At 40.5% G+C, this 25,735-nt stretch overlaps 1 protein-coding gene across 3 annotated transcripts in view; it reads right to left on the bottom strand.

Moving 5' to 3' along the window:
• The window catches only part of TEK (TEK receptor tyrosine kinase), a 109,266-nt gene that overhangs the window by 12,239 nt on the left and 71,292 nt on the right, over positions 1 to 25,735 (bottom strand). Inside the window, exons 11-17 of one of the 3 annotated variants that reach the window (XM_047830122.1) lie at positions 19,996 to 20,157; positions 18,110 to 18,244; positions 13,409 to 13,696; positions 7,282 to 7,581; positions 5,241 to 5,392; positions 3,519 to 3,729; positions 1,001 to 1,111 (exon numbers count right to left, since the gene is read on the bottom strand). In XM_047830122.1, the coding sequence (XP_047686078.1) occupies positions 1,001 to 1,111; positions 3,519 to 3,729; positions 5,241 to 5,392; positions 7,282 to 7,581; positions 13,409 to 13,696; positions 18,110 to 18,244; positions 19,996 to 20,157 (1,359 nt within the window). Of the gene's footprint in view, positions 1 to 1,000; positions 1,112 to 3,518; positions 3,730 to 5,237; positions 5,393 to 7,281; positions 7,582 to 13,408; positions 13,697 to 18,109; positions 18,245 to 19,995; positions 20,158 to 25,735 lie in introns of all 3 variants that reach the window. The other 2 variants (XM_047830120.1, XM_047830123.1) reach the window with 2 other exon arrangements.

The raw sequence follows: 25,735 nt of genomic DNA on the forward strand, positions 1-25,735 counted from the left end.
AAACTTTCATTTACTGCTGTCCCATGCTGACCACTGTTTTCAGGAAATAGCTGGAAAATAAATGTCATTACTTCATTATTGAACCTAAGGGACATGATCTAGCTTTCAGAATTACACCCTATTGGATCACAGAATGATATATTGTTTGAAGCCCCAGTATTTTTAGTTTAATAAATTGAGGAAAAGGAAGTAGTCTCTCTTCTATTGTTGGTGTTTGTGCCTCAGAGTCAACAAGAGGTTGTCAAGTTTGGAAATAATTACTGTGTGGAGCTTTTTTGTGGGATCAAACTTTTCCATGAGGAATTAATAATAATTAAGCATAAATTTAAGCATAGATTCAGAATTATAAACCCAGGTAGGATGTTGAAGTAAACCCATAGAAGTGCTCAATTATATCTAAATAATATAAGTTGACCTTTAAGAGTATGTACAACATAGGATAGTTGTAGAGCTCCACCATAATTGTACCCATAATTGTTTGGGGAAAAAAAATGAAGTTCTATCAGATATAAGTTTATTACTATTATTTCATCCTAGCCATTACCAATGCTTTTCTATTACAATAGGTTGTTGGCATTCATGGATTTAACATTCAGAGTATCAGTGTCTTGGGTTTGGAGGAAATAAGATAGGCAACTCAGAAGAGCCAATGCACTTCACTCTTCCTGATGCTGAAGGCTCCCCCAAACCCTAGCAATAGTAGCTGAGGGAATCCCTGAATCAGCAAGGATGGCAGTGTGCAGCAACCACGGGTACCTTTGAACACTAATGGGTGAACCACACCAAAAGGCAAAAGATCCAGCCTGGGACCTACCTCCAAAAAAGATCCCAAGTCTCATTACAATCTATAAATAGGACCAGACATTCAGAATGAAACTGCAACTTTAAAAAAAAAAAATGGGTAGCATTCTTAAGATTGTTATATTTACTAATTTCAATATGGAATGTGCCTGTTTTAAACAAAAATTCTGGCAGGAAAGACAGGAAAAGAGCATCTTACCACGATGTTCACACGCTCCCAAGAGATTGATGATGTTTGGGTGGTGGCCAAGTTTACAGAGAACCTCCAGTTCCCCAGCGAAGTCCCTGTGGTCATCTTTGGAGGCATATTCTGGGAATTAAGTCAAGAGTTGTGATCCCTGGCTGTTAGACCTCTTTAGAAACAACTATCCCCTCCCACTCCCCAGGACCTTCAGAGGCACTTAGTCACCATCAGGTCTGGAAAACTGTATAGAAATCAGACATTACTCTAGGAAGAGTACTTGGTACCATTGATACTTTGGGCGGAAACCTCTGTTGTTGGGGGGCTGTCCTCTGCATAGTAGGATGTTCAGCAGCATCTCTGGCCTCTAACCCCCCCCCCCCCCCAGATACCAGCGGCCCAACCAAAAGTGTATCCAGACATTGCTGAACGTCCCCCAAGGGGCAAACCACCCCTGGTTGAGAACCACTGTTCTCAAGTTTTCTTGTTTAAGCTCTCAAATGCCCAGTGAGATGATTTGGTAGAGATGGAGCAGCCTCTATTTAGACTCCAGCTATTCTAGCTGAAGCTGCTGTCCAGCAACGCATATGCTGAGGAGCAGAACCAAAGTTTCAGTACAACAACACCAGGAATGTACACACCTTCCTTTATCATAATACTTTTAACCTGCTTTCCCACAAATCAGTCCTGCTAAAAAAACAAAACAAAACAAACAAAAAAAAAAAACCACCTCAAATCCAACGGCATTTCTATGGAAGTTGCTTGATGGTCAGGAAACTGAACTACATCTGTTTCTATTCTTTTCATCCTGTCTCTCGGTTACCACTTGGATCAGAGGAAGAACCACCAGGTACCAACCAGGCTGAAGGGAAAGCTCTCTCTGGCTGATGCACAAACTGATCAGCCTTGATTGGTGACAGAGCGCTATTATGGTTTTTTGAAAAATAATGTTGGGTAGGAAAGGGAGGAAGGGGGGGCCAGTTGGTGCTGGTGTCCCTGTGCCTACCTGAACATGCTTGGAAATTACAGGAATGTTTCATATGGGCTAAGGGTACACACAAAACTAGCTAGTAGGCAATCCCAAATCAGATACCCTGTTCATACCATAAGAAGCCCGAGGTTTAATGCCTTGGAAGCATATTTAAAATGAAGTTCTTTATAATGACCTTGTCCCCTACTTCAGTATCTGTCTTCCTTTGGATGCATCATTCTCCCTGCAGACATTTTCTGCCCTGGTGCCCCATTAAGCTATTTTACCTCTTCACATGGGCATGGGACCATCAGGCTCAGATCAGACTTTAAAAGCTCTGATTTTACGAAATTCTATATCCTTTTTTCTCACACTATCCTTACTATTCCCCAAAACTCCCTGTAACTAAAGTATCAAAACAGAAAAGACATTTCTGGATGCTAAGCAAGATTGTGTGTGTACATGTGTACGTGTGTATTTGAAACATACTACTATCTCTAGGCATTGACAGTATTTTATTTGTTTTATTTTATTTGTTTTCTATCAACCTGCTGCAAAGAACAAGTTAATTCCCCCCTTGCGCTCAATACTGCTGTCAGAAAGGAAAACCCAGCAGCAGCCTTAGAGAGCCCACACGGTGAAGGTGACCCACAGAAGTAGTTAATTACATTCCCTGTTCTGACACACAGCTTTCCAAGCCCAGATGCTCTAGAAGCCACAATGCAGCTTCTCAATCAAGCCATGTGCATTACCTGCCACTTCACACAGAAGAGAATACAGCTAGTACAGACAGTGAGCTAGACATTCAGCTTTCTCAGAAGATGTGTATTAGCCATCTTGTTAGATGGGTAGGCACCAAGCAGTCTTGAGATGAAGACAACTGGAAAATACCTCATTCTTGTGACCTTAGATCAATGGTTTTCAAACTTGAGGGTACAGAAGAAGCAAGGAGCATGCTTGTTGAGAACACAGATTCTCACATGTCCCCCAGAAACTCAAATACTGTAGATCCAACAGTGGGAGAAGCCAAGTAGATACATTGCTAACGTCTCCAGGAATTTTGATGCAGATAATCCATGAAGACAGTGGTTTGCAAAATGTGGCCTCCAAACCCTCAGCATCAGCATCACCTGTGATCTAATTAGAAATACAAATCCTCTGGCCCTGCTCCAGACTTACTGAGTCAGAAACCAAGGTGGACCCCAACAGTCTGCTTCTAACAAGGCTTTCAGACGATTGTGATGCATGCTCAATTTTGAGAACCACTGCAGTAAGAGAAACAATAGTCCTCCCCCACAATTTGCAGTGTGTGACAGGGAATCTGTATTCACACATCACAACAAGACAGTGGCATTTAAACAGCTCATGCCTTCATGTTTATGTCCTGACCCTGTCACCAGCTGACCTCAAAGGAAATATCACCTGCAGTTGCACTGAACAGCTATATCTGAAACCATGCCAATTTTCTGTTTAAATAATGTAAGAGAATAGAGGAAAGATTCAACAGGAAGTCAAGTTGTCTCCCCGCCTGAGTGAAATGCTGACTTGATGTGGCCAAGCACTGACCTTTCATTCTCTTGATGGCAGCATCCATCCGTAAGCCGTCCTTCTTGATGCGCGCCTTAAGAACCTGGCCAAAGTTACCCTCCCCGATCACATCTTGAAATTTGATGTCATTCCAGTCAAGCACTGGATAAATTGTAGGATCTGGGTTGTTTTTGGCCTTCCTGTTCAGGGCCAAAGTTCCTGAGTTGAACTGCACAACTGGCTCTTCCCTCTGGAGAAATAATTTTTTAAAGGTTTTATGTCAGGATTTTTCATAATTCTGACATGCATAAATACTCCTGGTTTGTATCCATACCAAGTGAAACAAGAAACTAATTCTGGGATGGAGATGGAAATAGGTTTCATCTAACAGACTGTCTACAGCTTCATGGGACACTTCCAGGCATTGGGGGAAGGTATTCTGCAATCAATTAGCAATGTCTGCAGACAGCAAGGCAGGGGAGAATTAGAGCAGGGATGCCACAGGATGGCACATCCCTGAGTTAGTCACAATGAGTTTCTACTGAGCTTTGAAATAAGCAGGTACTTAGTTCTGGTTTGGAAAAGAACACAGAGATCCTATCTGGGACAGTAAGAGGCCATGCCTCCATGAGAGCTTTTCTTACATAGTCTTGGTCTATTCTGGACTCTAACTCACTCACTCTGGCTTATCCTAAACCTGAGAACTTCTTGAGCCCACTCTGGAGCAGATTCAGACCCCAGGATGACAGAGGCTTACAGCAAAGCCCAACACAGCATCACCTTTTCTCCTGACTTTGAGAGGCTGGCATGTATAATGACAAGGCACCATTATCATAGGAGCTCCAGTGCTCCCGGCCCCCTTGCTGGCCCTTTCTCTCCAGGAGCAGCTTGAGTTGAGCCACCTCTCGCATGGAGTCAGATAACAAAGCTCCCCTTGTCCTCCATAGAGGGGAAGCTCAGGGATCTGTGGACATGAAGGTATACCTTATCTAGAATGTGTAGCTGTACTCAATGTTTTATACATGGCATTGATAAAGCTGGGTGCAAGTTCATTTTACAGAGCTTAAAACCACACACTAGAAAGACATTCAGGCTCTAGTAAAACCAAAGGAATCAAACAGGGTACATATTGGTCAAGTATGATTTTGTAAACTCTGGTTACTGATCAAAATGTCTAGGCGAAAGAATGATGCAGTGCCAGGTATTATGAACTATGACTGCAGACTGAAGGATACAAAGGGATGGAGATACACACATGTACATACAATTAACATATATTACAGACACAATGTATATGGGATAATAAGATTGTGGGAGATACTAAAAGTCGAAAATGGGAACTGGAAATAGGAAATGTCTAGCACAATACATCATTACCCATGACATTAAGTTCTAGTTACATTCATGTCCTTCCTTACCAACAGTGTTCAGTTCTTCATACTGCAAGATTAGTCTCCCTGGTGACTTATCATTAGGATGACCATACAGGTCACTTTGTTAGGGCCTGTTTTAGCCCTGGATTCCTGAATAATTACTAAGAGCAACCTTTTCACTCTTATAATTATTCCAGGTTGGATAACAAATTATATAGTCCTGCTGTTTATCTTCCACTTCATAACGGAAGTCAAAGAGAAGATGAGGCCTGGCTAAGGAAAATACTGGCTTTAGAAGTAAATTTCCTGGTCCACATCTTTCAAGTGAAGGTTCTGCATTCATGCAGACTTGTACTTATTAGTTAGTAGGAAGATGAGACACTACCACGTTTTGGAAAGCTTGGGCCATTCTCCTTTGGACATTTGCCCTCTTCAATTGCAACATGATCAGGAAGGCCAACAGCACCGTCAGGCAGGTCATTCCTGCCGAGCCAAGGATGGCTATAAGCAGCATTTTCCCGCCTCCAAGGTCCGCTGGTGCTGCGCAGAACACAGGAGAAGCAGTAGGGTTAGTTTTGGAGAGACAGGGCAAGACCATCTATGGTAGACATCACAGGGAAACAGAAATGTCATGGTAGCCCTGACTCTGCCACCTAATTGCTATGGGACCTTGGGCTACTCATTCATATGTTCTGAAACTCAATGGAGAGGAATGACTCACAGTCTGACGTTTTATAAGACCTAAAAAAAAAAAAAAAACAAAAGCAACAACAAAACAAACAACAAAAACACCAAAAAACACAAAGTGCTGATTATTATATAATTATTAATTATTAATCTCATCATTTATCCAACTTTTACTTCCAAGTAAAGGCCCAAGCAACTGCACATTGTCAAGCAATAGTGAGAATGACTAACTAGATGTAGGACTTTGGGAAAGTAGCTAAAGTTCCCCTGAATAATTTTCCCACCTAGAAAATCTCTCTTGTTCTAAGATGCTGAGTTTAGAGTCTGTAAGGTATTTTGCTTTTTTTTTTTCTTATATAAAAAACTGATAGAGAAAATCTGAGAATACCAATGGGAGAATGAAGGAAAGGAGGAGGGGAAGGAGGGAGAGACAGAAGAGAAAAACCATTAAATTCAGGGCTCAGGTCAAAATGAACTTAAAGATTATGGTCTAATCTTTCCATCTCTTTCCCTTAAACTCAAATAAAATTAAATGCAATATATTTTTACGAAAAACAGTATGTAGAGCATCACCCCATCTTCTTACAAGTATTCATTTGTGATTATCTCTTTCCTTCCTTCTCTCTCTACTCATGGGTGCATAAAAACAAGTCTGGAATAGAATAGTGAGAATTTTGTTGTTTTGTTATGTCTTTTTTTTTTTATTATTTTTTTGCTTGTATTTTTGTAGAGCTTGGATTTAGGACCTGTACACATTTTACCAAAACACAAAAAATTATAAAAGTAATGCATTTATTAAGAGTGTCATCTGAAAACTCCAATTCTCTATAATTGGTAGACTCATAATTCCTTTAACATTTCAAAAATATTCCAAAGAATCAGCACTGAAAATATCCATGTTTCATTTTATTTCTTAAGCCCTAGGTAGCCCTCGAAACCAAGAAGTTTTTACTACTATAAGATTTTCTGTAAAAAAACAAAAAAAAACCTTAGTCCAGGTTATATAAATCTTCCAAAATTTCCATCTAATATCACTCTATGTTCCCTCACACTTGTGGTACAGGGCAGAGGGCTGGGAGGTACGGTTGCAGACAGAATTCAAAGGGAGGATGCTCCAGGAGCTGCAGCCCCCAATCCCCATCCTGAGTCCCTTTTGTTCACTTAACTATGTTCAACAGGTGTTATCAATCACAAACCCTGGGCATCCTGTGCTTGGCACTCTGAGGGACCTCCATCTGTCTCGAAGAGCTTACTCTCACTAGAGTGGGGGTTAGTGGTGGATGTGGAGACATTATAACTTGGATCCAAACAGTGAAAGAAAAAAAAAAAAACACCTCAGAATAGTATAGTGTCATCCAAGCTAAAAGAGGAGTTCATTTGAGAAAGAATGGTGTTGGTTCTTGGAGCCTCCCACTGAAGCACCAGCGTAGGCCTGCCTCCACTAAGCAGGTTCCACATTCTTTTTCCATGGAATCAAATTCATATTCTTCAGAGCTTCCACTGCTGGATAGGGAGTGTGATGTGATAATTTAGTCTAAGGCTTAACAAAAGAAAATAGATCAACAAGGATTCCTTCCCAGGGGCATTTTCATTTTAAGAACCTATCTAGAGATGGTGAAGCCTATTTGGACAAATGAATTATGTCACATGACGTACATATCAGGTAAATATCTTAAGATAATGGGGTTTTCCCAATCATCTCCAGAAATAATCCTATGTAAATACCTGTCCACTCTACCAACCTTGAGATTTAGAAAGGGTCATCAGTTCGTGAGAAAAGGTTGGGTTGCTTGACCCTATGTTGTTCTCTGCAAAAATGTCCACCTGGTAAGCTGTTTCAGGCTCTAGGCCCTTGAGGTGATACTGGGTAATGGTGGCATTCTTGATCTTCACATCGATGTGCTGGTCTTCATTCTTGTCCTGAACCTTGTAACGGATGATAATAGAAGAAATAGAATAGCCATCCAAGATTGTCCAAGAGATCATGGCTGAGGAGTCTGTGATGTTAGAAATCTTAATGTTTTCTGGTTGAGGAGGGAGAACTAGAAATTTAAAAAAAAAATTTAATTCACTTAGGATACACTATCATCATTTAGATTATTATGTTCTTAAGAGATACTTAATGTCAGTTCATAAACCATGAATGGCAGAAAGCAGGAAAGAACCTCTTTGACCCTGCCTGCAGCAACTTCTTATTCAACACGTCTCTGGAGGCAAGGGAAGCAAAAGCAAAAATGAACTACTGGGACCTCATCAAAATAAAAATCTTCTGCACAGCAAAGGAAACAATCAGCAAAACTAAAAGGCAACTGACGGAATGGGAGAAGATATTTGCAAATGACATATCAGATAAAGGGATAGTATCCAAAATCTATAAAGAACTGATCAAACTCAACACCCAAAAAACAAATAATCCAGTGAAGAAATGGGCAAAAGACATGAGTAGACACTTCTCCAAAGACACCCAGATGGCCAACCGACACATGAAAAAATGCTCAACATCGTTCATCATCAGGGAAAAACAAATCACAATGAGATACCACCTGACACCTGTCAGAATGGCTAACATTAACAACTCAGGCAACAACAGATGTTGGCGAGGATGCGGAGAAAAAGGATCTCTTTTGCATTGTTGGTGGGAATGCAAGCTGGTGCAGCCACTCTGGAAAACAGTATGGAGGTTCCTCAAAAAATTAAAAATAGAACTACCCTACAACCCAGCAAATGCACTACTAGGTATTTATCCAAGGGGTACAGGTATACTGTTTCAAAGGGGCACATGCACCCCAATGTTTACAGCAGCACTATCAACAATAGCAAATGTATGCAAAGAGCCCAAACGTCCATTGATGGATGAATGGATAAAGAAGAGATGGTGTATATACATACAATGGAGTATTACTGGGCAAACAAAAAGAATGAAATCTTGCCATTTGCAAATATGTGGATGGAACTGGAGAGTATTATGCTAAGCGAAATTAGAGAAAGACAAAATTCATATGACTTCACTCATATGAGGACTTTAAGATACAAAACAAATGAACATAAGGGAAGGGAAGCAAAAATAATATAAAAACAGGGAGGGAGGGGGACAAAACATAAAATCCTCTTAAATATAGAGAACAAACAGAGGATTGTCAGAGGGGTTGGGGGAGGGGGATGGGCTAAATGGGTAAGAGGCATTAAGGAATCTATTCCTGAAATCACTGTTGCACCATATGCTAACTAACTTGGATGTAAATTAAACAAGAAATAAATTTTTTAAGAAACATGAATGGCAAATAGATGTTTTCTCAGATGGTAAGTCCAATCAATTGGAAGTGGACTCCAGAAGACATGACAAAATAGCATAAGCCAGGAAAAACATCAACACATATATCACATATTTGCTCATGCTTGCATTAAAATAAGACTTCAAATTCTGTTACCCACAAACATATATTATACTGTTTTTGATGCTGGGGAGAACAGAAAGATTATGAGAGGTGACATTTATATATATAACTCATCTCCTCTTCCTAAAAATCTTATAAAAATTCAGTCCCAGAGAGGTAAAGTGACTTGACCAAGGTCATATAGCTATTGTGTAGAAGAAATAGGATTCAACTCCTGGCAGTCTGACTCCACAGTCCATCATCTTAGCCACTTTCCCAAAAAGCCTATCCTTGCCCTAAATGTATTTATGGAGCAGTAACAAGTCAGTGTATACATAAGAAAATGTGTCAAGGACTTAACAGACAAAATGCTACTGGGATTTAGGGAAAATAGAGATCACATTCTACTCGGGGGGAGGATGAGAAAGAGAGGTTCTGAGGTTTTCCAGATGTGAAGATGATAGGCACAGAATTGTCCCTACATTTTCACTCAACCTGCTGTCTGGTAAAGGACTCCTGCAAGAGGTAAGTCGCTGACTCTATACAATAGAGTGACTCTGTATGACCCCAGGGAAGAAGGAATCCAAGGTCTTGCCCCTGATATCAATTATACCTTCCATCTGTGAGGCTGTTGACAAGGTGTTTCCATATGCAGGTTCCCTCTTGACCCTCATAACCACATAGGTGGCTATGAGTAGTGCTGAGATTTTTATTATCCAGTTTTAGAGATGGACTTTGAAAATGAAAGGACTTGTACTGGTCCCAGTAAGTAAGTAAAAGACCCAGGCGACTTCACCCCATATATTACTGTCTTTCCCCATATACTGCTTAGAAGCAAAACAGAACCTTCAAGAAATGTCTTCAGGTATATTCTTTCTATCCTAAATTCTCAGAGATTCTTCTGCATTCTAAATTTCCTCTTTCCATGATGTTGATCATACTCCTTTGGTAACTGTGGCAATTTATGAGGATTAAATATTGGATTTTGGGCCTTCCAAATCTGATGGTCATTTTCTATGTCCCAAACCACAGTTGATTCATCAACAGTATGTCTTAACTTCCTTTGCCTCCACTACCAAGATTTTGTATATTTTTACAAAAATACAGAATAATCTTCCTTCCCATAAGGAGATGACAGAATATTTGGATTCTTACCATTTTCAGACTACTATTAACACATGATTAACTTGTATATAGTGGTGCCTCAAAAAAATATTCAACTTGATAAACCAGCGGTAGATCTAAACCTGTCACAAAAAGAAGCAGTGCCTTGCAGACACCTGCTAATTTTAATGCCAACTAAAAAGCACAAATTTACATCTACCAATTTATCCACATTATGCCTGAAAGAAGTCACCCTTTGAACTAGCTTAGTGGATCTGTGATTTAGATGCAGGGAGTCTGAATCCAGCCATCTACATTTTTGCAGTTTCACCAGGTAGGTTCTAAAGTCGATTTTAAAACACTTTAGGAAAAGCTAACCAAACAATTTACAAGTGGGATATGACTGCAAAATGAACTTCTCCAAGAAGCGATCTCTTTTTGCAATTGTTCATTGCCCCTCCAAAGAGACTAATGGGTATCCTGGTTTAGTAAAAACAAACAAAACATAGAATTAAAATATGCAATTTTGAGTCCTAACCCCACGATTTACTTGCTTAATAACTTTGGTCAAGTTGCTTACCTTCCTTTGCTTCAGGTTCCTCATTTGTTAAACATGATGACAATTCCTATTCTAATTTCCTTACAAAGTAATTGTTGTGTCAAATGATGTACTCTGCATATACGTATGCAAAAAAAATTACACACATGTATTATTTTTACATATGTTTGGGGCCATAGGCCAAATTTAATTCATTCCACCCCTTACACTTGGACCAGATGAAATTGCTAGGCTGTGACTACTCAAAGTATGGCATTATGACCATTAGCTTGCTATATGTGAATAAATAAGACTAAAACTAAAAAGATTAAAATACACCAAAATAGGGGCACCTGGGTGGCTCAGTCAGTTAGATGTCTGATTTTGGCTCAGGTCATGATCTCACCATTTGTGGGTTTCAGCCCCGTGTCAGGCTCTGTGCTGACAACTCAGAGCCAGGAGCCTGCTTTGGATTCTATATCTCCCTCTCTTTCTGCCCTTCCCCTGCTTGTTCCCTCCCTCCCTCTCTCTCTTTTTCAAAACTAAAATAAAACATTTTTTAAAAGCACACCAAAATAACATCCCTAAATTTTAAAGACCCAAATATACAAAACAACTAGAACTACTAGAAAAAATACAGAGAATATGTTCATGACCTTGGGATAGAGAATAATTCTGAAACAAAAGTACAAACCATAAAGGCAAATATTGAAAGGTCGTCTCATTACTTCAAAACTTAAAGTATCTGTGGAGAAGTCACCACAGACAAGGTGAAAATAAAAAAAAATTATGAGAATAATATTTGCAATGTGTGTAATAAGAATAAGTATCCAAATTATATAAACAGCTTTTTACAAATCAGTAAGAAAAGGCAACCAATAGAAAATGGGCAAAGTGTATCAACAAATACATCAAAAAAAGGAGGAAATCCAAATGCCCATGAAAAGATGCTCAACATTGCTAGTTACCCAGAAAAAGAAAATTGAAATTAACAGAGGGGTACCATTTTTTACCTTTGAGATTATGAAAAATAAAAAGGTCTTCAACATCAAGTATTATAGAGAAAGGATATATATACAGGACTGGATGTGGGGAAGATGGTGCTCTCACATATTCCTGGACATCATCCACTTCGAATAGCCACTTCAGAGAAAAATAGCCTCAGTTCTACTTCTGGACATACTCCCTAGAAAAGCTCTCACACCTATGCACCTGGAGACATGCATAAAGGATGATCATTGCATTTTTCTTTGGGACAGTTAAAAAAAAAAAAAAGGAAGGAAGGAAGTTAGGAAGGAAGTTGGGAAGGAAGAAAACAGACAACCTAAATGCCCACCTCAAAGGGAATGGATAAATAAGACAACAGTCATAACAAAGAATATTATGCAGAAGTTAAAAAGGGATATGTCAGATCTAAACAAAGGAACATGGATAAGATGAAATGATGTTTATTCCAAAGAGCAAGATGAAGAGTGCTTTGCATGCATATGTGCACTTATGGATGAAATTAACATACTGAGTTGATTCAACCTTGAATGGAAAGATACACAGCAAACTCCTAATTGGGTTGTCTCTGGGGAGCAGAGAATAGAATGAGAGTAGGGATGATGCTCCAAGGGGCTTGTGATCTGTCTGTATGGTGTTATTACTTCCATAAATCAACAAAAAGGCTGAAAGTAAATATGACAAAATATTAACAGTTGTTAATTCTGGGTGGTAGGAATGTAAGTGTTTGAAGTACTATTCTCTGTACTATGTTGTAACTTTAAATTTCACAGAATTTTTTACAAACTGATGAAGAATTCCTGAACACTGACAAAGAAGTTGACTTCACATGTCACTCACAGAAGACAGTGGCTGGAGAAACAGAGCCAGTGTCTACACCTGGTACGGAGGAAGTGAGGACACAGCTGAAGAGAGCCTCAGACATCGGGTATTGGCAAGGGACCACAAGATCCTAACATAAGTGGCAGTCGGTGTGGCCAAGAAATATTTAATCTTTCCAAGGACTCCAAAACACACAGATATAGTTCTAATGCAATGAATCAAAAGAGAACTCTTTGCCTAATGATGAAAATTTTCAATACTACCAGGAAACCCAAGAAGTCCTAACTAATTTTAAATGACCAATCTGAAATACAGAAAATCCTGGGCTGCAGAATATTTTGAAAGAAAAGCGATTTTATTACTCTCAAATATACTTTGGAACCCTAAGAATTATCTATTATGAATATTTTTCAAGTCAAGTATTTGGTTTGTAAGATTAGGAAAGACCTAAGTAACAAGCATTTATGTGTCTAAAGAAATAGGACAATCCTAGTTTGTTTGTTTGTTTGTTTTCTAGAGAGAGACAGAGCAAAGCTGGGGAGGATCAGAAAAAGAGACAGAGGATCTGGAGCAGGCTCTGTGCTGACAGCAGACAGCCCAATGTGAGGGTTGAACTCATGAACTGAGAAATCATGACCTGAGCCAAAGTCAGTTACTTAACTGACTGAGCCACCCAGGCGCCCCAAGAAAGAGGACAATCCTGAAAACTGTCCTGTAACAAATTAAACCCTAGAAAAGCTTATTCATGTTATTAACTTACTTAATACATAAATCCATACCAAGGAAAGGTAAATTTTAGCACAGTCCTGCCTGAATTATTGCAAATCCAAAAACATGGAGATTTCTTATGCATTACAGGTTATTCAAATGATTTGGTATGCTGGGGCAGGGTATTAATTAGCCTCCATTCACAATTAACTGCCTTTTACGATTTCCAGCAAACAGTCTTGACTTGATGGTAGCTAAGTCCAAGTAGCGTTAGCCCAATGTCATTCAGGCAAGGTTGGGGGCACATGAGTTACTTACTGTCACTAAGGGTCCAAGCGATGAGATCTTCACTCCATTCCCCCTGGGCCTTGGTGTTGACTCTGGCTCGGACTATGTACTGCTCCCTGGGGTGTAAATTGTTAAGTAGCACTGAAGTCAGGTTGCCTGGGACTTTGATATTCTGCTGGTCACTATTCATTTGCACAGACCTCCTCTCCACTTCAACATAAAAGTCATCTTCTGAGGTTGGAAATATTGGCTGCCAGGTCAAATTTAGAGTAGTCTGACTTTTTGGTAGGAGAATAAGACCTCTTGGAGGAGGGAGACCTGGGAGAAACCAGAAAAGTTATGATTTTTTTAAAGATTTTATTTTCAAGTAAGCTCTATACCCAACATGGGGTTCAAACTTAAAACCCAAAGATCAACAGTCACATGCTCTACCGACTGAACCAGCCAGGTGCCCCTAGACCATGATTTTCACATAGGGTGAAGCACAAACAGCCCCAAAGGGCAGCTTTACATAACAACCTTGGCTTCTAGAATAATATACAACTTCACAAGCCATCAAAGAAACACAAGCTAGCAACCATGCAAGACTTTTTTTCTATCAAAACTGCAAATCTTTGTAACAATTCTAATTTGTAGTTTGAATACTTATAATACAGGAAGACCTTTAGAGAACAACTTGGGAATATTTTCCAATAGCCCTAGAAATGACCATATGCTTTGGCCCTATAACCTAACCATACCAGGGATTTATATTGAAGAAATATTCAAAGAAAGGGAAAAACCTATGTACATGAAGATGTTCATTATAGCATTATTTAAATAGCAAACAGTCCTAAATACTCAAAATAGGAAAATGCTTTAATAAATTATGATATAGCCATCCAATGGATTAAAATAGATCATGGGGAAAAGTATGGGAGGCCAATAAAGTATTTATAATACTTGAGAAAAAACTCTGCAACATGGTAAAAGTCATGTCTACAAATGGTGAAGCACAGGGAGGAAAGTGATAAAAATTTAAAATGTGGAGGGGCGCCTGGATGGCTCAGTAGGCTGAGAGTCTAACTTCAGCTCAGGTCAGGATCTCACGGCTCGTGAGCTTGAGCCCCACGTCGGCCTCTGTGCTGACAGATGGTAGCTAAGTTGGAGCCTGGAGCCTGTTTCAAATTCTGTGTCTTCCTCTCTCTCTGCCCCTCCCTCCCTCCCTCTCTCTCTCTCTCTCTCAAAAATAAACAAACATTAAAAAAAATTTTTTTTTTAATTAAAACAGATTTCCCAAGATTGTGGGATAGTAGGTAACTATTCAGTGTTTCTGTCATGCTTTTGAGCAACATATTTTAAAGCAATTTTAGGGTTACTTCTCCTTAGCAAGAATTTCAAACATTATAATAGCTGTGGTGGCAGGGCCTGGAGCAGCCCTGCTCTGATCACATCAAAGTATCAGCTACAACCACATGCTGCCCCTGCCAAGACCCTGGGCTACCAGACAGGTACCTGAATGGAAACAATATGCGTTCTGAAATGAATCAGATAATGCTTTGTGGCTTGGGAAAATTCGTAAGTTCTCCAAGTTTACATGTAACACAGGATGAAAAAAGCAGTCTTGCAGACTCAGGAGGAGTAAACGGGATAATGGATGTGAAAATGCTTGGAAGGTGTCAGGGACTCTATTAATATAACCTATTTTCCTTCCTTCCTTCCTTTCTTCCTTCCTTCCTCCCTCCCTCCCTCCCTCCCTCCCTCTTCTTTCTTCCTTCCTCCCTCTCTTCCTGTCTTGTGTCAACGAACACAGAAGGAATCTGTGTATTTTCAGTTAATAATAGTAAATTGATTTTTAAATTCCAGATATTAAGTGTTTGCAAAACACAGAATAGGGATCCTCTAACTTGTGATTTCTCAGTGGGGACATTATTGCCCCTAAGGGGGCAAAAACTGGTTCCTGGGATATGAGAACATTTTATACATTACAATGGCTTAGACATTTTGTCTTAAGGACACAGATATCTAAAAAGGGGGCAATAATTGAAGAAGGAGGAGGGGGAGGGGAAGGAAAGGGAGAGAAGGTTAAGAAACACTGTTCTAACTCTTCTTGGTGAGAAGAAGGGTCTATTTCCATACATCAGGACAGTGACTCCCACCAGCCAGTCTGACTGCTGTTATACTAGGGAGAACCAGCAGTCAGGTCCCACAATTTACTTGGCATTATGCTAAAGCAATAGTTACTCTCTATAGCCTTTGCAAATTAAATCATTATTATAACTATTTAACATGAATACATTTATTACTCTACATAGTTATTATTCCCTATAACCTTTACAAACTCAAAGAGGTGATGTCAACGCCTTTGGCTCATCTCTGAGGTTTAAGGTCCATGAAGCTGCCCAGAGGGGCTAGGCAAGCTTGTAACGACAAAGCAGAACAGAGGGTTGATGTCTTGGAACATACATCTAAACCTTCTAAGCCTACGCCTGATACAGGGGAGTAACTGGGACCAACTTCCCTTTGCCTTTCCTTCGGGAACATGACTTACCCTTCACCCCTCCCTACCTGCCCTGTATGTGCCATGTGTTCAGAGTGGGATCTCTTCCCTCCTCTCCTGGCCTTCTGGCCTTCCCCATTTAGTCAACACACTTATAAATAGTGCAACTGCCAGATAAATTAAAAACCAAACATCAGCAAGATTCAAATGATGGGAAAAGAAGAACCATCAAGAATTCCCTCCCCACCTACCCCTGAGAACTCCTTTGAAATATTCCAAGAGACTTCTAAATACATCCTGGCTGGAACATGTTCTGAGCACTGAAGACAGTCCAGTGTGGGTCTGTGAAGTGTTTTATGATCTGTTCCATAAATACTTTCCATCTGAGTCAGATTATGTATGACCTTCCCCTTTGATTCATCAGTACTGGCAGAGAGAGAATTAACTACCATTTGCCTTCGAGCAGCAACCTGACCACAGCCAGAAGCCCCTTTGATGTCTTTATCTTCTACTTTATATAGTTTCTGGTATGATTTTTGGTATTTGCTATCTGCTGAGTTCCCAGGAAACCGTTCCTCATTTGCACAATGCTTCTACAAGCACCAGAGTTGCTTTGGAGTTTCCCTTTGGTTTTCTAAGGGTGGCGCTAGTGAGGTGAAACAGGTAGGGTGAGTGAAGTTGGGCAGTCTCTGTTAAGGGAAGCACCACCCCTGCAGGAGACTTAGATGTTCTTTCGTGTTTCACACTCATTAATCCAGATCCTTCTGGACTAAAAATAGGAAAACTTACCAAGTGGGATAAAGAAATGGTGTCTTTGGGCTCCTAGCTAAAATAATAATAATAATAATAATAATAACAACAACAACAACAACAACAACAACCAAAGAAGTAAAAGGATGTTAAGTCTGAAGATCAACTTAGTAACCACTCAATAAAATGGGGAAGATGATTCTTATCCTTTAAGGTAATATAAATTAAATATATGTGAACTACAAACTATAAAGCGCTGACCAGGAGACAGCAACAAATGCTTATACCCAAGGACCACTAGAAAGGCAAACTTTACTGTTTCTGACAGTGGTACCTGGGTAGCAGAAAGATGGAGCCTAGGTTAGCATCAAGGAAACTTCACAGATTCAAAGGATTCTCAATCACCACAATAGAAGGCCAACAGATACTAACATTGATCAACCAAAAAAATATCACTATATTACTCAGAACGTATGGACCGAGGATATGCAAAATCCAGTACAACTCGCCAACTTTTTAGAGCTGCAAAATCTTGAGCCTGACTCCCACCCCAAACCTACTGAATTGGAAACTCGGGGGGGGGGGGGGCTCAGATACCTGTTTTGACAGGCTCTCCAGGTAATTCTTATGGACACTAATGTTTGAGAACCACTGAGGTATATATAATAAGAAATAGCTTGGGCACCTGGGTGGCTCAGGTGTTAAGCATCTGGCTTCCGCTCAGGTCATGATCTCACCGTTGGTGAGTTCAAATCTCATATCAGGTGAGCTCAAGTCCCACTTTGGGTAAATACGAGCCCCGCTTGGGATGAGTCCCACTTCTCTCTCTCTCTCTCTCTCTCTCTCTCTCTCTCTCTCTCTCCCTCTATCTCTGCCCTTCACTCGCACTGTCTTTCTCAAAAAAAAAAAAAAAAAAAAAGGAAGTAGCTTAAGGAGGTGAAACTGACTGCCTATAGGGAGGAGCACTCGGAGGTGGGGAGGTGACACAGGGGTCTGATCTTTAGATAACAGCCTTTCATTCTATTTGACGTTTCAGCTACGGGCATGAATTAGTTTGAAACATTAGAAATTAGTTTTAAAAATAAGTCAACTGGGATTTCTGAAGTATACATGTGGCAAGAGTCTGGCCTAGGCCCTGAAGATGGAAACAGGAAGCTGTTGGTGAAACTCAGGAACCAAGCAGTTGCTGCTAAGTAAATCCCAACTCCTAAGGGATGTCCCTGCCTTCCTGAAGGCTCATCTGCTTCCTCCTCTGTCCCGGACTGCTGCAGACACCCTCCCCCAGGGAGATAGACCAGGAGTGCAGCCCAAATAAAAGAACGATTTGGCTCCAAGCTGTCAACCTTCCTGTCACTTTCCCACCCATTCAAAAGCAAACTCCTTCCCCCTGCACCCCCACCCATCCACTCGCCCACCACCACCCTTCCTGGTCTTCCTTCCTCTTTCCCCTTCCTCCCCGCTCCCACCCAGCGCAGGAATAAATGCCATTTGCTTCCACTGACCGATAGAAGCAGTGGTGAAGCGTCTCACGGGTCCCGGATGCCCTTCCCCGCCCTCTCCACGCCGGACCAGCTGCACGCAGAGCTCGTATTCTGTGCGAGGTTCCAAATAGTTGAGTGTAACAATCTCATTTGTCACTGAGAAGAGGGAAAGTCCAGGAAACTTAAGTTGGCATTCTCATACCTTGCTTAAATCGGAATGTTGTTTTTGTGATGTGAACTAGTGTTTGGTTCTCAGAAATAATGTGTAAGTGAAACAGGCAAGCCATTCCTAACATAAGGGAAAAAAGGCTTTTTAGAGGAAGTTTCCAGGTGACGATGTATACATTTCATGTAGGTCTCTGAGCCAGTTAATCACTTCCACATTTGTCTTTTCATTTGTAGAGTAAAACCACACAAATCCTCAACTATATGAAATAACAATTAGATTTAAGGGAGGGAAAATCCCAATTACAATAATATAAAATAATTTAATTGCCACTGTTTTTAAATACATAGTGATTGCAGTCAGCTCTCAACAGAAGAGATTCTTTGGGAGTTTGTTTACAAAGACCGGATAACAGATTTGTAATAGTTATACTACTTGCACAGGAAGGGCTCTGAAGTACTTGAAAACAGAGCCCATAAACAAATAGTTTATGCATGTTTAGCTATTAGCTTTAGCCAGCCTCTGTCCTCCATAGCTATTGCAAACTATTGCCTAATTGTAGGATAAACTCCCAGTTGTTAAGAAAAAAGAATTGGGCTGTGTATAAGAGTTCTTTGTGAATGTCCACTTGTAGAAAGTGATGACGGACTAGAACCACCATATTGGAAAAAAAAAAAAAAAGCTGATTTTTAATAAGACCTAGCCATTGATATCGTAAACAGCAACATAGCAAATCAGCCTTATGTCACTGGGATTCTGAATTTCGGCTGAGTCTAGAATAGAATGAAGCGCTCAGTAACAATGCCATGACTTAATTTAACACAGGTCAGCTAGCATTAAGCTCAAACCTCCTTTTGTTCTCCTTCTTGAAACTTCGTCAATTACCTACAGAGAGTATGTGGAGGGCCCTTTTTAGGAACTGACAGGCATAATGATACTAAAGGATGCCTGTTGTTGACAAGTGTGGTAGTGAGAGCTCTAACAAGTTGGTGCTACCATAGCCAATTGACAATGTTCAGCTTTAAAAAAAAAAAACAACCTGTGATTTCCACATCAGGGAACAAAAAGAACTGCAATTGGTGTTTCAAAATAAATGTAACTGTTTCTGTGAACTGTTGACATTTTATCACATTTTGGGATTTTTTTTCCTTCAGGGAGTTGGGGGAGGGGCAACTCTTTGCCCACATACCGCACCCCCAACCCCAGTTTAGTCTGCCACAGCCCAAACTTTTCAGGTCCAAATTCCTTTCAAAATCTCTGTGTGTTGGGAGCCTGCAGGACAGGGCAAGTCTCAAAAGAGAAAAAGAATGAACAACTCAACACATCAGCAACAATCACCCCTCAGATTTTATAGTCTCTCTGCCTTTCCAGCAGGCCCTGGACTTTCCTATTACCGTATTCATGGCACAAGCATGTATCTTCCACCATGACCCAGCCAGATAGAGTAGCTAAACAGAGGATTGATGAGCCAGAGAAGTGTGGGAAAGACATACTGATATAAATAGTAACGCTGGACACAGCCTGGTTCTGTGTCCTGCAGTATACCACAATTTCCAGAAAGTTAGCCCAAGAACTCAGGACCCACGCACTCTGTCCTGAATACTCTCAAGTGGAACCCTCTGCTATAGCCACTACCCAGGGGCAGAGGAATGGGAGTGGGAGAGAGGATTTCTGTATTTGAGGAATTTTTTTTCTACCCCTGCCACTTCTTTAGCTGGAGTCTTTCCTGTTCACACCTTACCTTGAATATGCCGCCAAGCCTCATAATGATTAACAGGTTTGTATAGGAGCTTCTTGGATTTGATTGGTCCATCCCCAAAGTAAGGCTCAGAGCTGATGTTGATGACAGCAAAATTATGTCCAGTGTCAATCACGTTTGGGGCATTCAGGGGCTTTGGAAGAACTAAAGAAAATTTCAACAATCAGATTAGTCCTGAACACTTTGGAGCTTGATTATCATTTTTTGGTGGAGGTAGAGGAAGAGTGCCCTTACATTTCCAACAAAACCCTCTTGAGGCAGGTGCAATAGGGAAACACTGGGTAACCGCAGGAGGAACAAAAGACAGGGAACTGAGACTGACACCTGACGGAATGTGACATCTGAGTAACCCCTGTGATAGCTCTGTGGTTTCTCACAGCCATAAGAATCCTATTGTTGCTCAGGCTCAAGGCACACGTGTACACGGACCCAGTTAGCCTCCAAATTGCCAAGAATGACTCCTGCATTGGGGGCACTAGAGTACTCCTAGTACCTCTTGACTGTGGAGAAGCCACAAGAGAAAAATCAGACTGCGCCTGCATATAGTAGCTGACATGGAGAATGTGTAATAATATGCAGAGTTTTTAGAAGTCCCCGCCTATTCCCACAACCCTACAAGAACATACCATCCCCTAGTTATGACTACCCATAAAAAAGCAGAACCCTACCTCCACCCAAGCGACTCAGATCCTGTATCTGACTGTACCTGCACCCCACCCATCCCCTTTCAGTGTGTACTTGTGCTTTGCAATAAAGCGTCTTCTGCTCCACTTTGACTCCTTCTTGAATTTTCTCACAATGAAATCAAGAACCTGGCACTAGGCTGGTGGTTGAGGTCTCAAGGCCGGAGAACTCCCCCGCATTTGCCATATCACCCTTAGAGTTCTCTGTTCAGATTCAATGCATTTGCCAGTGGTGTGGTCTCCTGGCTTTCCTCTTGCCCCTCCAAACCATTATCCACAAAGTACTCCTTAAAGTATGCTCACTTCCCTGCTCAAGACCTAACTATAGATCCCCATCATGTCTAGAGTAAAATCTAAGATTCATACCATGACCTGCCAGGCCTTGCACAATTGAGCCCCTGCCTCCTCTTGCCCTCACCCAGTACCCTCCAGTGCCATTGACCTTTCAGTTCATCCAACTGACAGTGTACCAAGCTCCCTTCTGTCTCAGGTTCTTTGTACATGTTGTTCTGCCAGCAGTGCTCCAGACCTCCCACTACTCTCTGGTACCTCTTAACTAATCATTCAGCAATTAGCTCTGATGTGACTTCTTCACAGGGGCCATCCCCAAACCCCAGTTATGCTTGTGTGTCATACACCTTCACACAACTTACACTTTTCCTTTGTTGCAATTTTCAGAATTTATTATTCTTAGAGATTTTGTGTGATCATTTGACATTGGTCTTCCCTATTAGACTATGCATGGTCTCTCTCTCTCTCTCTCTCTCTCTCTCTCTCGAGCTTAGAGCAATGCAAATTTATTCTTATAGTTCTGGAGGTCAGAAGTCAGACACGGGTCTCACTGGACTAGGATCAAGGTGTTAGCATGGCAGTAAGGGAGCTCTAGGGGAGACTCTGTTTCCTTGTTCTTTCCAACTTCTAGAAACCACCTACATTCCTTGACTCGTGGCTCCTTCCTCCATCTTCAAAGACAACAGTATCATGTCTCCTCAACTCTTTTTACCATTGTGATATCTCTGACTATAACTAAGAAAAATTCTCTGCTTTTAAGGACTCATGTGATTACAGTAGGTGCACCCAGACCATCCAGAATAATCTCCCCATCTCAAAGACCAAGTATTCTCAATGGGGTGAAATAGCAACCCCAAGGTGGTTAAAATTGGTTCTTGCATGACTGGAAAAGCCTCAGATAATACAATGGTTTGTGACCCTCGAAAGAGCCTAAGTTCATAAACAGATATGCAGTACATTCATGATACTAACATTTTATGGTGTTGGGAGGAGAGTTTGGGAATAAATTTCTAAAGGGGCTCCTTGGTGAGGTGATAATGATAAAAAGGTTGTAAAACACTGCACTGGACTCTAAACCCCGAAAGGACAAAGACCATGGAGGTGTACCAGGTGCTACGTAATGTTTGTCAATTGAATTTCTAGTGAGTTCTGTAGCTCCACTAACCTATCCTTCTTAAAAATGCACACCTGTTTTTTTCCTCCCCAAGAATGTATGCTATGTATGTAGAATCTTTCAGATTCTGCCAGTGTTTTTGGTTAGGGCAGTTTCTGAGAAGAGGGCACTGCTGTGAGTAAATTCATTCATTAAGTCATGCTTCCCTTGTATGATCAAATAAGACCACCTGTTTGCTTAAACCATCAAATGCTTATTTTATTATAGCTATTAATACCAATATCTTATAAAAGGGATACTTTTACAAGCATGAAACAAACTGCCCCAAAGCTTCCTCTTAGTAATTTATCATTTTATTTTTTGTCTTTTAATAATTTTTATTGAGGAACGCCTGGGTGGCTCAGTCAGTTAAGCATTTGACTTCGGCTCAGGACATCTCACAGTCCGTGAGTTAGAGCCCCGCATTGGGCTCTGTGCTGACAGCTCGGAGCCTGGAGCCTGCTTCAGATTCTGTGTCTCCCTCTCTCTGACCCTCCCCCGCTCATGTTCTGTCTCTCTCTGTCTCAAAAATAACCATTAAAAAATTTAATAATTTTTATTGAGATATGCATAATGTTAAGTGCAAAAATCTTAAGTGTGTTTAGGTCAAGGGACTTTACCTGGGTACACACCCACGTAACCATGACCCAGACTGAAACACAGTACATTTCCAGCGCCTCCTCGCCCCCTGAAAGGGAACTCTTGTGCCCCTGCCCTGTCAATAGGGAATTCTTTTCCTGGCTTCTGTCATTATCAGTTAGGTTTGTCTGTTTTTTAACTTTATATAAATGGAATCATAAAGCATATATTTTTGTTGCTCAATATTATGTCTATGTATTATTGCAGGAATTACTTTTTTTGCTATTTAATATTGCATTGTAGGATGTTATGAGCTGAATTGTGTTCCCCCAAACACAATTATTATGTGTATGCATATGTGTATGCATATCTGTTATGTACTTAAACAGATCCTACATTGAATTCTTAACCCCTAGTACCTTGGAATATATTTGAAGATAGGGTCTTTAAAGAGGTCATTAAGTTAAAATGGCATCATTAGGTCTGTTCCTAATCCAATATAACCGTTGTCCTCTTTAGAAGATTAAATCAGGACACACACAAAGGGAAGACCATATGAAAAATACAGGGAAAAGAGAGCCATTCATAAGCCAAGGAGTGAGGCCTTAGGAGAAAAATCAGCTCTGCTGAAACCTTAATCACTCACCTGGCCTCCAGCACTTGAGAAAACAAATTTCCATTGTTTAAGCCACCTAGTCCGCGGAATTTTGTACGGCAACCCTAGCAAACCGTTGTATATGAATATACTACAATTTATGTAACCTTTATGATGTTGATGGATGTTTGCATTAATTTCAATTTGGGGCTATTATGAATAAAACTGCTCTGAACATTATTGAAGATGCCTTTTTGAACATACACCCTCATTTCTTTTGAGCATGTATCTAGGAGAACTGCCAGGTCATAGGTATGTGAATGATTAGTATATATTTTCAGTTTTCCAAAGTGGTTGTACCAACTTGTATTCTGGTAGCAAAAAGCCTTGCATCTTTTTTTTTTTTTTTTTAATGTATAAACTATGATTAAAGACACTGATTAAATTACCTAATGGCTATTTCCATTTTATGGATATCAGTAATTATGACATGAAGAGGCATCGGTAACCTAGTAAAACAGATGCTTCTAAATCAATCAACGTGATACATCACATTAACAAAAAAAGAGAGAAGAACCATATGATCTTGTCAATCGATGCAGAAAAGGCCTTCGACAAAATCCAGCACCCTTTCTTAATAAAAACCCTTGAGAAAGTCGGGATAGAAGGAACATACTTAAAGATCATAAAAGCCATTTATGAAAAGCCCACAGCTAACATCATCCTCAATGGGGAAACACTGAGAGCTTTTTCCCTGAGATCAGGAACACGACAAGGATGCCCACTCTCACCGCTGCTGTTTAACATAGTGCTGGAAGTTCTAGCATCAGCAATCAGACAACAAAAGGAAATCAAAGGCATCAAATTGGCAAAGATGAAGTCAAGCTTTCGCTTTTTGCAGATGACATGATATTATACATGGAAAATCCGATAGACTCCACCAAAAGTCTGCTAGAACTGATACAGGAATTCAGCAAAGTTGCAGGATACAAAATAAATGTACAGAAATCAGTTGCATTCTTATACACTAACAATGAAGCAACAGAAAGACAAATAAAGAAACTGATCCCATTCACAATTGCACCAAGAAGCATAAAATACCTAGGAATAAATCTAACCAAAGATGTAAAGGATCTGTATGCTGAAAACTATAGAAAGCTTATGAAGGAAATTGAAGAAGATTTAAAGAAATGGAAAGACATTCCCTGCTCATGGATTGGAAAAATAAATATTGTCAAAATGTCAATACTACCCAAAGCTATCTACACATTCAATGCAATCCCAATCAAAATTGCACCAGCATTCTTCTCGAAACTAGAACAAGCAATCCTAAAATTCATATGGAACCACAAAAGGCCCCGAATAGCCAAAGGAATTTTGAAGAAGAAGACCAAAGCAGGAGGCATCACAATCCCAGACTTTAGCCTCTACTACAAAGCTGTCATCATCAAGACAGCATGGTATTGGCACAAAAACAGACACATAGACCAATGGAATAGAATAGAAACCCCAGAACTAGACCCACAAACGTATGGCCAACTCATCTTTGACAAAGCAGGAAAGAACATCCAATGGAAAAAAGACAGCCTCTTTAACAAATGGTGCTGGGAGAACTGGACAGCAACATGCAGAAGGTTGAAACTAGACCACTTTCTCACATCATTCACAAAAATAAACTCAAAATGGATAAAGGACCTAAATGTGAGACAGGAAACCATCAAAACCTTAGAGGAGAAAGCAGGAAAAGACCTCTCTGACCTCAGCCGTAGCAATCTCTTACTCGACACATCCCCAAAGGCAAGGGAATTAAAAGCAAAAGTGAATTACTGGGACCTTGTGAAGATAAAAAGCTTCTGCACAGCAAAGGAAACAACCAACAAAACTAAAAGGCAACCAACGGAATGGGAAAAGATATTCGCAAATGACATATCGGACAAAGGGCTAGTATCCAAAATCTATAAAGAGCTCACCAAACTCCACACCCAAAAAACAAATAACCCAGTGAAGAAATGGGCAGAAAACATGAATAGACACTTCTCTCAAGAAGACATCCGGATGGCCAACAGGCACATGAAAAGATGTTCAGCGTCGCTCCTTATCAGGGAAATACAAATCAAAACCACACTCAGGTATCACCTCACGCCAGTCAGAGTGGCCAAAATGAACAAATCAGGAGACTATAGATGCTGGAGAGGATGTGGAGAAACGGGAACCCTCTTGCACTGTTGGTGGGAATGCAAATTGGTGCAGCCGCTCTGGAAAGCAGTGTGGAGGTTCCTCAGAAAATTAAAAATAGACCTACCCTATGACCCAGCAATAGCACTGCTAGGAATTTATCCAAGGGATACAGGAGCACTGATGCATAGGGCCACTTGTACCCCAATGTTCATAGCAGCACTCTCAACAATAGCCAAATTATGG

Source organism: Prionailurus viverrinus, chromosome D4 (assembly GCF_022837055.1).
Source record: "Prionailurus viverrinus isolate Anna chromosome D4, UM_Priviv_1.0, whole genome shotgun sequence".
Taxonomy (NCBI): Eukaryota; Metazoa; Chordata; class Mammalia; order Carnivora; family Felidae; genus Prionailurus; species Prionailurus viverrinus.